Source organism: Hemitrygon akajei, chromosome 7 (assembly GCF_048418815.1).
Source record: "Hemitrygon akajei chromosome 7, sHemAka1.3, whole genome shotgun sequence".
Classification (NCBI taxonomy): domain Eukaryota; kingdom Metazoa; phylum Chordata; class Chondrichthyes; order Myliobatiformes; family Dasyatidae; genus Hemitrygon; species Hemitrygon akajei.
The window spans coordinates 23,103,368-23,116,938 of record NC_133130.1 but is presented as its reverse complement, the minus strand read 5'-3'; the positions used below and the strand labels follow the sequence as shown (position 1 = coordinate 23,116,938).

Sequence of the window (13,571 nt, the reverse complement as noted above, 5' to 3'; positions counted from 1 at the left end):
AGATGGGATGGAGAGACTGTTTCTATGCTGCACTTCTCGATGACTCCCTGAAAGGGTGCAGCCTGAGCTGGAAGCACGTAATGTTCCTTTACAAGTGTGAAGTTGCTGATTTTGGGCGTGTAGGATATGCCTGTCAGGCCAGTTGGGATGACCCTCTCCTTTAGCTGAACCTGCCCCGTGTCGGTTCCCAGTATCTTCGGTTCTAGTTCAGCTCTTCTACAAGTAGCTGTCCAACAGCTGATAGAGGCAGACTGCGGCATAAGTCAGCTACACGGCTTGGATTTCTCATCGATACAATCTATTTGCAATTGCAACTGCATTTTCATCACACCAGGTGCAAATAATTTCAATGAACAGCAGAGTGGCTGCAACTAATGAGATCTGTTCCTCTTAAGATTTAGATCAATTGGCATTCTTGGAGCAGTGCAAGTAATCTATCTCCATCGTTTTTAAGTCAATTTGACAGAAATACACAAATATATTTGATTCAGTACTCTATCTTAAGCAAGTGATAAGCAGCCACATCAAATTCTTCCCTTCACTTTTATTTCTTTAAAAGCTTCACAGGAGTCAAATCCATTCAACCACATTAAACCCACTTTAAACACAAGCAATTTTTCTACAAAGTAAAATTCACGTGATGAAAGCCCTGAATTTGCTATTGTCGCCTCTGAGACTGCAGGAAAATGGTAAGGATTTGGGCAGCCTTTTAATTTTTGAGGGGAACTCCCTGCAAATCACCCACACAGCTCTACATAAGAAGACGCATTTGCAGATATGTGCATCACAGTTTGTCCTCTTCCCTTTTTAGGCTAATGGCTCCACCCAGTGGACAAAGGTAGAATCCCATCTTTAACAGTCTCGCCCAGCAATTACAGAGTTTTCTCCTTTCAAATGCTGCTACTTAATTAATTTGTTACTCCCCATATGAATGGAATATAGCTCCATTAGTAGTTCCTGCTAACAAGTTGGGGTGGCATGGTAGCATAGTGGTTAGCACAACGCTTTACAGTACCAGCGACCAGGGTTCAATTCCCACTGCTGCCTGTAAGGAGCTTGTACATTCTCCCCGTGACTGTGTGCATTTCCTCCGGGTGCTCCAGTTCCCTCCCACTGACCAAAGGCGTACCAGTTGGTAGGTTAATTAGTCATTGATAATTGTATCATGGTTAGGCTAGGGATAAATCGAAGGAATACTGGGCAGGTAGGTTTGAAGGCCAATTCCACGCAGTTTCTCAGCAAATGAGAGTAACTTCCCAACAAACATCTAGACACAGCACTCACAGATACACCTTCAACAACTATAAACTGATGGCAAAGTACATTTTGCATTTAAACAAATCGACATCGGGGGGCAACTCATAACAAAATCACAAAACCAAAAGCACAACACACTCCAAATAATTCATTTTATTTTTTATAGTCTTTCTATAATTTTAAAAGTTTCCAGAGAGAATATCAAGAATTCAAATTGATTGAAGTTAACAAAAATGTCTAGGTTAAGAGAGGGGGTAAAATTCTGGTATCTTGTGGCTACAGCAAAATGTTGTTTGGAAATTATACCCTAATGGCCACAGTATCAATAGGAAATGTACATATGATATATTTGCCCATTAACTTGATCAATGAGTACTCTATCAATCTGCTCTTATCATTTGCAAGGTGATGTCTACATTCATACTCTCCAACTCCTCCTCCTTAAGTAGATGAGTATATGTTTTCATTGCACATCCTTATTTTGCATTGTTACTTTCTCATGCACATTTTGTATTTTTTTCATATCTCAATACTTACTTTTTAAAGTATATACTTCTGACTGAGCAACCTTGCAACAACAGTTTCCTTGGGGACAAATGAAGTTTTATCTTACCTTAGGACTGTCATTATGTTTGAATTTTTTTGGATTTTCTTTCAGAGCTAACAGAAAAGGTTTTAAGGATATGTTGATCCATTCTCAGCTGCGCACAATTTTTATAAAATTTAAAGTACAAACACTATTTTTTGCTACCCCAGAACTACAAATTTCATGACGTATGACAGTGATAATAAACTTGATTCTGATTTCCTTCTTTACTCCTGCTTATTCAACAAAAGACCCAAAAGAGAGGACAGATAATCTCCACCTAACATCCATGATAGTGACAACTGCCTTGCCTTTTTGGGTGTAGATGACAACAAATCTCACTGCAATGACCTGCAGTTGTCCTTGTCTAGGGCACAGCTGCAGAGTGTCTGGGATACAGCGATATCACAGTGCACTTCAGGCAGCATTCACCCATTGTGATGAATTGCAGGAGATTTTGAATTTGACTTGTTTCTGACAAGGAGGAACAGAAAGGTCTGAATGATTGCTACAGCATTAAATGTTGGGGGTAGGGAGGGTTAATAGAGGCAAGGAGAAACTATGCTTAACATTACAGACATGGAATTGAAAAGTCATAGGCAGCTTGGCTCCGCACCCAGAATATCAAGCTGCCTTTTCCCGGCGGATCATACCGTTCTTTCCATTTTTTAAGCTGTGGGCTTCAAGCCAGAGGATTCTGAGCACACAGGTCTAAATGATTTGTTCTTTAAAAATATTAGTCTTAATTTATCATAGTTTTTGTTGCCTTCTTCATGCCTTACAGTACAGGTCATATTTCAGTCTTGCTCCCAGCTTGGTGCCTGCTAAACAACCTTCAAACTTGGCATCCACCTCTTGACTTTGTTCTTTGGTGAAAAGGCTTCTCCAGTCACCAACCACACCTGAATTAAAAAACACACACATATATAAGTATATTGCCATGTACAGCCAAATAATTAGAATTATTGACTGGTTCCCACAGAACAGAGTAAACGGGTGGGCATCGATAAAGAGGGTGGCGTTTTTACCCCAATGTGCACAATGGGAAAAAATTCCATTGCTTTGAACAATGTCCAGCCCTGTTTCAATTCTCTAAACACCTTCATCATCACTTCTGTTCCATACATTCTTCTTCAAATAGTTATCATTCTTTACGAAAGTGGTTCCTCTGAAATGTATTAAAAAGGGACTTGGACAGACGTGGATGGAAATGGTTTAGAGCAGGGTCCATGGACACCTTGGTTAATGACAGGGGTCCATGGCATAAAGAGGTTATGAACCCCTGGTTTAGAGAGATATGGGTCCAACACGGTAAACAAGTTGAGCTCAGGTGGCAACTTAGGTCTGTTTCCATGACGAATTAGTCTATTGTTCTTTGTCACAAAAGCAAAAGAGAGGGTATAGCAAAAAGTATTTGGAAATCGCAGGATTGGGAAGCTTTTAAAAAGCCATAAGGGGAGAAAAGTTGAAATAAGAAGGTAAGCTAGCCAATAATATAAAAGAGGATAACTAAAGGTTTTCAGATATATAAAGGGTAGAATCAAGGCAAGAGTGGATATTAAACTACTGGAAGATGAGTGTCAAAGAAATGGCAGACAAACTTAGAAAGTATTTTGCAGCAGTCTTCATTGTGGAAGACACAGGCAGTGTGCTAGAAATTCGAGAGTGGTGGGGGCAGAAGTGAGTTTAGCTGTTGTTACGAAGGAGAAAGTGCTTGGGAGGCTGAGAAGTGTGAAGGTAGATAAGTCACATGGACCGGATGGACTACACCCCAGTGTTCTGAAAGAGGAAGCTGAAGATATTGTGGAGGCAGAAGCAGTGATCTTTCGAGAATCGCTAGATTAGGGAATAGTTCCAGAAGACTGGAACATTGGAAATGTCACTCGAAGAGAGGCAAAAGAAAGGATGTTATAGGCTAGTTAGTCTGACGTCAGTGGTGGGAAGATGTTGGAGTCTATTGTCAGGGTGAAGTTACAGGGTACTTGGAAGCACATGATGAAATAGGCCAAAGTCAGTATGGTTTCCTTAAGGGAAAATCTTGCCTGACAAATCTGTTGGAATTCTTTGAAGAAATAACAAGCAGGATAGACAAATGAGAATCGGTTGATGTTGTGCACTTGGATTTTCAGAACGCCTTTAACAAGATGCCACATGAGGCTGCTCAATGAGATGAGAATTGATGATAAGGCAAGAAAGATACTAGCATAGATAGAAGTTTGACTGACTAGGAGGAGGCAAAGCGTTGTAATAAAGGAAGCCTAATCTGGGTGGATGCCAAACATTCCACATGGGTTGGTATTGGGACTGCTTCTTTTCACATCATTTATGTTCGCATGACGTAGGTTCATGATTTGGATGACAGAATCGATGGCTTTGTGGGTAATTTTCCAGATGATATGAAGATATGTGGAGGGACAGGCAGCGCTAAGGAAGCAGGGATTTGGCAGAAGGCCTTAGACAGATTGGGAGAATTGGTAAAGAAGAGGCAGATGGAAAATAGTGCAAGGAAGTGTATGGTCATGCACTTTGGTAAAAGGAATGAAGGCACAGACTATTTTCTAAACAAAGAGAAAATTCAAAAATCAGAGGTCCACACACACACCAGGGATCAGCGGTGGAAAGGGTGAGCATTTTCAACATCTCTGTGAAGATCTATGCTGGGCCCAACATATCGATGCAATTACAAAGACGACACACCAGTGGCTTGATTTCATTGTGAGTTTGAGGAGACTAGATATGTCACCAAAGACTCTCGCAAGTTTCTTTGTAAAACAATAAAGGGTGCCGTGGAGGTAAACGACGAGAGCAGGAGCAAAATGAGGTAGAGTCCATCTGATAGTCATTTCTGAGACGGGGAGTTTAGATTTAAAAGAGTAGAAAAATTGTAGTAGAAGTAGTGAGTGGGTCTGCAAGGAGCTGGTTGCGTGGGACACAAGGCTCCTGCACCTCCCGCCCGGCGGTAGTAGTGAGAAGAGAAGTCCAGTCGAATGCAGGCAAATGTCACTGAACATCTGTTAGCTCTCCACTCTCATCCTCGATGATTTTAATCTAGCTCAATACTTTAATCAGCGTGGAGCAACGGATCCGACCACAGGTTCATTCTCCACTATCAGGCCTTGACGTGCAGTCTGCCACCAGCAGTGGGCACTCTGGTTGTACCTGTACTCTCGAGAGTCTAGTTGCTGAATCTTCCAGGAGATCACAAAAGTGCCAGATCATTTAGTCAGTTTGGAAGTTCGTCCTTAAAAGGGAAATTACAGGCTGCAGACTTCAGCGATTGCAGTTCAGAAGTTTATCTACTAGAGTACCTAGTGGTTTTAGGAGTCGTCTGCAAAATGTCTCTGTTGCCTTCTTGCAAGAACCTATCAACCCCGGCTTTAAATATACCCAATGACGGCCTCCACAGCTGTCTGTGGCAATGAATTCCACAGATTCACTACCCTCTGACTAAAAAAATTCCTTCTCATCTTTGTTCTAAAGGGATGTCCCTCTATTCTAAGGCTGTGCCCTTTGGGCCTAGGCTCTCCCTCTACAGGAAACGTCTTTTCCACGTCCACTCTATATAGGCCTTTCAACTTTCTGAATTATACACTTGTCACATTAGTGTTTCTTCATGGACTGCTTCAGTTTGCACAACCATTCTGTTCTGTTCTGTGTTTGTCTCCATATGTATTGTATTGGTTATTATTATGTGATGCTGTTTACTTTGTGAGATTCATGCTAGCATGGAACTTCATTATGTCCCACTGTACCTGACAATAAACTAAGCTGACCTGGTTTGAAATTATTTAGGAATTCTATTTCCACTAACTTTTGAGGAACAGAGTGGCTCTCAGAGAGAAAAAAAAAATCTGCCTCAGCTCGCCATATTTTCAAACAGTGACCCTTAACTGTAGGTTCTCCCACAACAGGATGCAACCTCTCTACAACCAAGGCACATCAATGGCATTTTGTTAAACTGCTTCCCAACTTCACTCTGAATGACTCAGCCCTTATTTCAACACTAAATCCCTCCTTTAACTTTACTCTTGCACCACTTCTCACTCTGACCATACGCCATTTAAACACAGAAAATGGAAGACATCCCTCAACATCGGTGGAGAGAGAATTTTGATCAGTATTGATCAGTTTCTCTCTGCTTGGCTGCTATTTCTTTCAATTTGGCCTGTCAAATGTTATGAAGCTTCAACCATCTGACATTCTGTCTAACTGTGTTTTACTCTAAAGTAAATGTAAATGAGATCAGGTTACATGTTAAGCAGGTCACAGATTGATGCTACCCTCAGTGACCAATTTCAATCCAAAGAGAAAGACTCACACAGAGTTGACAAAAATATTGAGGTCTGTGTGGTAAATGTCATGCAATGATATCAAATGAAATTTATAGTTAAAGACCACAAGGCATAGGAGCAAAATCATGCCATTCGGCCCATTAAGTCTGCTCTGCCATTCCATCATGGCTAATCTATTATCCTTCCCGACCCCATTCTCCTGCATTCTCCTCATAACCTTTGATACCCTTACTAATCAAGAACATATCAACCTCCTTTTGAAAATGTACTTTGGCCTCCACAGCTGTCCATGGCAATGAATTCCAAAGATCCAATACCCTCTGGTTAAAGAAATTGCTCCTCATCTCTGTCCTAAAGGGACATTCTTGTATTGTGAGGCTGTGCCTCTGATCCCAGACTCAGCACCATCCTCTCCACATCCACTCTATCTAGCCCTTTCAACAGTCAATAGGTTTCAATGAGATCCCCACCCCCTGTTCTTCTAAACCCCAACGAGTGCAGGCCCTTTCACTCCTGAAAGTGTTCTCATGAACTTCCTCTGGACTCAGCCAAAGGAGGTTGTAGAATTTTTAGAGCATAAAAGGGGACCCTCATCCCATCGATTTAGTGTTGGATGGCTGTGGACTAAATCAGTCAAGTCCCATACACCTTCCCTTTCCACAGCACCTTGAAAAGTATTCTCCTTCAAGGCCTTCCCCGATTCCATTTTGAAAGTTTTCAATGACCCAGGCACCTTCACTGGCAGAGAGCACAGAGAATCAGCCAATATAGGCACTGATTCGCAATTCCAGTGACCTCTGGCACTGCCTGAGTGAAGCTTAAATGATCACCCTGTGACCAAACGGTTTTTCAACTTCCCCCCCCAATATGAAAAAATAGTGTTCACGTTGGAAGGGCAATTGGTCCTAGTGTGTAAATGAATAATAGAAGCTGGGATTTGCCGATAAAGATAAAAGATAAAGATTAGCTTTATTTGCCACAGGTACATTGAAACAAACATATAGTAAAACTTGTCACTTGGACGTCATTCAAGAACACCCCATTAGAACAGAGAAGAGGAGGAATTTCTTTAGCCAGAGGGTACTGAATCTGTGGAATTCATTGCCACAGAGGCCTGCAGAGACCAAGTCATTGGATATATTTAAAGCAAAGGTTGATAGCCTCTTGATTAGTAAGGGAAAAGGGGATGGGGAATGGTGAAGCATAGGGAAGGGGGGGGGGGTACTTTACCAGAAATTCGAGAATTTGATGTCCATGCCATCTGGTTGGAGGCTACCCAGAAGGAATAAAAGGTGCAGGGGCAGCTGTAGCACTTGTTCCACTTACAAGGATAAGAGCCAGGAGGGAGATCGGTGGGGAGGGATGAATGGACATGGGAGTCGCACCCTTGCGGAAAGCAGAAAGGGGGGGGAGGGAGAGATGTGCTTGGTGATGGGATCCCATTGCAGTTGGTGGAAGTTGCAGGGGATTATGTGCTGACTTGGAGGCTGGTGGGGTAGTAGGTGAAGACAAGAGGAACCCTATCCCTAGTAGGGTGGTGGGAGGAATGGGGTAAGAACAGATGTGCGTGAAATGGAAGAGATGCGGTTGAGGGCAGTGTTGATGGCGGAGGAAGGGAAGACCCTTTCTTTGAAGGAGGAGGACATCCCAGGGTAAGGATTTTCATTCCAAAACAAAGGAGATGTCCTCCTTCTTCAAAGAAAAGGGCTTCCCTTCCTCCACCATCAAGTAGAATTCAGAAGGATGAGAGGTGACCTTATTGAAACCTATCAAATGATGAAAGGCCTTGATAGAATGGATATGGGCAGGATGTTTCCTATGGTGGGAGAGTCTATGACCAGAGGACACAGCTTCAGAATAGAGAGGAATCCTTTTAGAACGGAGATGAGGAGAAATTTCTTTAGCCAGAGAGTGGTGAATCTGTGGAATTCTTTGTTGCAGACAGTTGTGGAGGCCAAGTCTTTATGTATATTTAAGGCAGAGTTTGATAATTAGTCAGGGCATGAAGGGATACGGGGAGAAGGTAGGAAAGTGGGGCTGACAAGAGAAATGGATCAGCCATGATGAAATGGCGGAGCAAACTCAATGGGCCAAACGGCCTAAATCTTCTTCTAACAACACACACAAAATGCTGGTGGAACACAGCAGGCCAGGCAGCATCTATAAGGAGAAGCACCATTGATGTTTCGGGCCGAGACCCTTCGTCAGGACTAACTGAAAGGAAAGATACTAAGGGATTTGAAAGTAGTGGGGGTAGGGGGAAATGCAAAATAAATCTATAAATCCATCTATAAATCTTCTTCTATATCTTATCATCTTAATCCAAGCCTAATCAGGGGACAACTTACAATGACCAATTAACCTGTCAACCGGTACATCTTTGGACTGTGGGAGGAAGCAGAGCTCCCAGAGGAAACCCACGTGGTCACAGGGGAACGTACAAACTCCTTAGAGGCAGCGGCAGGAATTCAACCAGGGCCGCCTGTTCTGTAAAGCATTGTGTTAACCACTACAGCGCCGCCCCATTTGACATGGATTAAATATAGGATAATATAGGATTATAATATAGGATAATTAGGATAATATAGGATAATAATATAGGATTAAATACACTTTTCTAATTGGAATTTGGTTAGTTGGAAGGGCATCATACAGTGCGACACTCCCTCACTTGGCCTGCTAGTGACTTTTTGTTTGTCTTCAAGCAGTCACTACATGGTGCCTTGGGGTAAACATTAACTGGATGCAGTTTAAAGTACGACAGTTACAGATAACTTGCAGTGCAGACTAACAATAAGCCGCACGACACCTCATTTCCTTCCAAACTTTGCTCAAAGAAGAACAACCCCCCCCATCCAACCAAGAGTCTGAGTTTCAGAGACTGGACAAGACCGAGGTTGGAGACAGAGGCCACTTCTGGCAGATCCTGATTACGCAGGCTCCAGAAACACGAAACACGAAGACTGAATTTCTGTCAAGTCATGCTCTGATGAGTCTCGCTGCTGATCTTGCGCAATGTGTGTTTTTTTTCCTGTGTTACTACATTTCCTGAAGCCAGTCAATAAGTCAGATTTAGCACGAGATGTTATACAAGAATTTAGATCAAATAAAGCCATTTCTGGCCAGGGTGGCGTAACGGAGTATGGAGGTCAATTCTGGCACTGTTCTGTATGGCGTCTCTGTACGTCCTCCCCGTGGAATGCGTGTGTTTTCCCCAAGTGCTCAGGTTTCCTCCCACAGTCCGAAGCCATTCTGGTTCGGCGAATAAACTCTTCTCAGGCTCCCAGCTGGGTACAGGTATCAATTTTAACCGATGTTTCAATTGCAAACTCTGCCATCTTTATCAGGGATAATGCCTGGGCATGTCTCATCCGATGGGATATGCACCCACTGGGCATTCCTGGGCATCACCCCAATGACGATGGCAGAGTTTGGTATCGAAACGTCGATTTATTCATCGTATACGCCGGGAAAGCACTAGATCCTTTTTCACGTTCTGGGTAGGTTAGTTGGTCACTGTAAATTGCCCCGTGATTAGGTTAATTGAGGTTGTGTGGTGTAGCTCGAAGGGTCGTAAGGGACTACCTTGCACAGCAACACTTAGTAAACAAGCAGACAAACAAATAAATAAAGAGCGTTTGGCAACGAATCCCAGGAGAACGGCTGAACTGCTTCCTGTGCCACTATATCTGATTTTACCTACCCTTGCGGAAAAAGGCGCTGCCAAGGGTAAAGTGGGTTTTCTGTGAGTTGTCTTTCATGGCTTGGAAGCTGCCCTTGTCAGCAATGTTATGAATCTGTTCTTCACTCAGTGAGAAGCCGTAGAACTCTGCTATCTTCCGCACTCCCCCTGGCAGGTCCTAGAAAGTTGGGGGGGGGGGGGGGAGGAGGAGAAAGAGGTAAACAAAAACACTTTAATAAATCTGTCAAACAGCAGAATGAAATAGAACTTTGATACAACAGAGGGGCGTCTACTTTGATAGGGTTTTCTCTCCGATCTCTGGGCCTCCCTCCGGTCCTCCAGTTTCTTCCCACACTCCACAGATCTCCAAATTGCTAGGTTAGCCTTCTGCTTCTCAATCCCATCACCTCTACCGGGGTACAGGCTGCCGACAGCAGAGTCCTCTGCCTGGGGCCAATGGACGGTCGATTGGCCCTGTGACTTCCAGTTCGGTTAGTCGGCCATTGGAAATGGCCCCCAGCGTGCCGGTGAGTGGTAGAATCTGGGGGCAGTTGATGAATTTGGGGGAAGAATTATTTTTAAAGAATGGGACATTGTGGGATTGGTGTAACTGGGCGATTGATGGTGAACACGGTGAACCATTTGAGCAGCATCCATTTGCATTGCTTCCTTGTAGAAGCAAGTGCCTATGGTTATCTAGTTAGATAGCTTGTGAACATAGGGCTTGACAGGGACACAGTGGGTATCAGGGAAAGAATTGGCAAATGTTGTGAAATTTGTTGTTTTGTGGCAGCAGGACTATGCAATACATGAATTACAGTAGGAGTAAGACTCCCGTACCTCCTTCAGCTCTTCATATGTGACGACCATCACATTTTCATCGTCAATGTGCTTCTCCCAGATGAGTGCGTAATCAAAGTAAGATCCCCAGGCCACTGGTTCAGAAAAGTGTCACAGAGAGAAACATTAACCGTTTTATGGATTTTCCATGACTTTTGGGTCACATTTCCTTCATTTGCAGAAGAGGCACAGGACAGCACCAGAGGCACCGTCACCCCCCCCCCCCCCCCCATTTTTGTTCCATCTCTTGTTTCCCTTTTTCCGGTCTCTTTTGTCTTCCTCCATCTGTCAGTCACCTGCCAGTCACCCAACTTCCATCCCTGCTTCCCCTCCCTGGCACTACCTGTTTGTCACCTCAGTCCACAGATCAGCCAACTCCTTTCTTGCTGCTCCCCGTCCATGAGACACAAGACCAGAAGACATAGAAGAAGTTTCGTCATCTGTCCCATTGAGCCTGCTCTGCCATTCCATCACACCTGATTTATTATCCCTTTTAACCTCATCCCCCTCGCCTTCTCCCTGTAACCCTTACTAATCAAGAACCCTACAACCTTCGCTTTAAATATATCTAGTGACTTGGTTTCCACAGACAGCTGTGGCAAAGAGTTCCACAGTTTCACTCCGTCTGGCTAAAGAAATTCCTTCTCACCGCTCTTCTAAATGGACGTCCCTCTATTCTGAGGCTGTGTCCTCTGGTCTCAGACACCTTCACACCAGGAAACATCCTCTCCACATCCACTCTGTTGGAGCCTTTCAATACTTGATAGAAGGGAGAAGGCGGGAGTGTGGAGCTGAGGGGGTTGGTAAATCAGCCATGAGGGAAAGGTGGAGCAGACTCGATGGGGCAAAGGGCCTAGTTCAATACTATGTGTTAGGTTCTAATAGCAACATCGGATAGGGTGCAGGTATTGAAGAACCTAAAACAGTGTCCTCTCCATGCGAGGAAGTGGTGCAGGTTATACGAAAATGCAGGATTAAAACTGAGGTAGTTAGGAGATGTAATTTGTTTGAGGTTGCATTTCTCAGCAAAGTAGATGGAATGATCTGCATTCCTGCCAATAGTTAGCATTACTGCACAGCCAGAAAGCCAGAATAAAAGGGGAATTTCAAGTCAAGTCAAGTCACTTTTATTGTCATTTCGACCATAACTGCTGGTACAGTGCATAGTAAAAATGAGACAACGTTTTTCAAGACCATGGTTTACATGACACAGTACAAAAAACTAGACTGAACTACGTAATAAAATAAACAACATAGAGAAAGCTACACTAGACTACAGACCTACACTGGACTGCATAAAGTGCACAAAAACAGTGCAGGCATTACAATAAACAATAAATAATTTGGATTCCATCAGGAAATAAAAGGCAGTTAATAACATGGGATCTTCTCAGAGAATTTCCTGCAATAGGATGGCCTCTGTTGCTTTGCTGTTCAGGTGCATGCACTTCCCAAGAAACAAATGATTTACATATATAACACTTTTCACATCACTCCAAAACACTTTGAAAATCCTGTGATATAAAAAAAGTACAGCAGCCAATTTGTCCAAAGCAATAAGTTATATGATTCTGACCAGATCATTGGCTTTAGTAATATTAATGGAAGAATGAAGTGTCTTAAATCTCACAACCTTCTGACAGAGAGGCGGAGGCAGAGGGAAGATCTGATGGAGGCTTGTAACAGTTTGACAGGCTGACAGTATCTTTTACCGCAGGGTTGAGATATCTAATACTGGAGGGCAGGCACTTAAGCTAAAAAGGGGTAATTTCAAAGATGGGTGGGGCAAGTTCTTTTTACACACAAAGTGGTGGTAGATACAGAAACATTAGGGACTTGTAAGGCCAGTTAGATAGGCACAGGAATGTGAGGGAAATGTAATGATATGGACATTGTGTAGGTAGAAGGGATTAGTTCAGTTGGCCATTTGATTACTAATTTAATTGGTTTGGCACAACATCGTGAGCCAAAGGCTGTTTCTGTGCTGCACTGCTCTATGAGGGGGAATGACTAGGGGACTCCAGATGAGGAGTTTCCAAACTGGGGTCCACAGACCCACTGAAACATAGAAAACCTACAGCACAATATAGGCCCTTCGGCCCACAAAGCTGGGCCAAACATGTCCTTACCTTAGGAATTACCTAGGGCTACCCACAGCCCCCTATTTTTCTGAGCTCCATGTACCTGTCCAGGAATCTCTTAAAAGACCCTATCGTATCCACCTCCACCCCTGTCACTGGCAGCCCATTCCACGCACTCACCACTCTCTGTGTAAAAAACCCCTCGGATAATGGTAGGGGTCCATGGCATAAAAAAGGTCAGGAACCCCTGCTCCATATATTTGAAAATTTGCCATTGGACATCAATGTTTTGCATTTACACCATAAGCCAATGTTGGTATTAAAACACAATAGAGCCCCATGCATTTGGTTAAAATTGACTAGAAGCTACTGAGACACGTACCTTCACCAGTCATGAACTTCTTGAAGAACTCATCCCAGGACGTAGGGGAAGGCAATAAAGGGTTTTTCTGACAGAAGTGATAATAGGAAACAGCGGTATCCTTGGGATTGCGAAACACCACCAGCATCTACGGAGAAGCCATGAGTATTTCACATTTTTCTCCAACGCCAGGCAGATCAATAAGAACAGAGCAATATACTCACAGCGGCCACTTTATTAGGTTTGCGGCCTCCTGCTGCTGTAGCCCATCCACTTCAAGGTTTGACGTGTGCTCAGAGATGCTCTTCTGCACACCACTTTGTAACACAGGGTTATGTGAGGTACATTCGCTTTCCTGGAACCAGTCTCGTCACTTCTCTCTGACCTCTCTCATTAACGAGGTGTTTCTGCCCACATGTCTGCTGCTCACTGGATGCTAACCATGTTTCTTTGCAACGTTACCTGTAAACTC

General features: G+C 43.5%; 1 protein-coding gene across 1 annotated transcript in view; it reads right to left on the bottom strand.

Moving 5' to 3' along the window:
- Positions 1 to 529: 529 nt before the first annotated feature.
- sult6b1 (sulfotransferase family, cytosolic, 6b, member 1) overlaps positions 530 to 13,571 on the bottom strand; it is a 28,055-nt gene continuing 15,013 nt past the window's right edge. Inside the window, exons 4-7 of the mRNA XM_073050500.1 lie at positions 13,121 to 13,247; positions 10,658 to 10,752; positions 9,839 to 9,995; positions 530 to 2,745 (exon numbers count right to left, since the gene is read on the bottom strand). Of these exons, the coding sequence (XP_072906601.1) occupies positions 2,615 to 2,745; positions 9,839 to 9,995; positions 10,658 to 10,752; positions 13,121 to 13,247 (510 nt within the window). The 3' untranslated portion in view covers positions 530 to 2,614. The remainder of the gene's footprint in view (positions 2,746 to 9,838; positions 9,996 to 10,657; positions 10,753 to 13,120; positions 13,248 to 13,571) is intronic.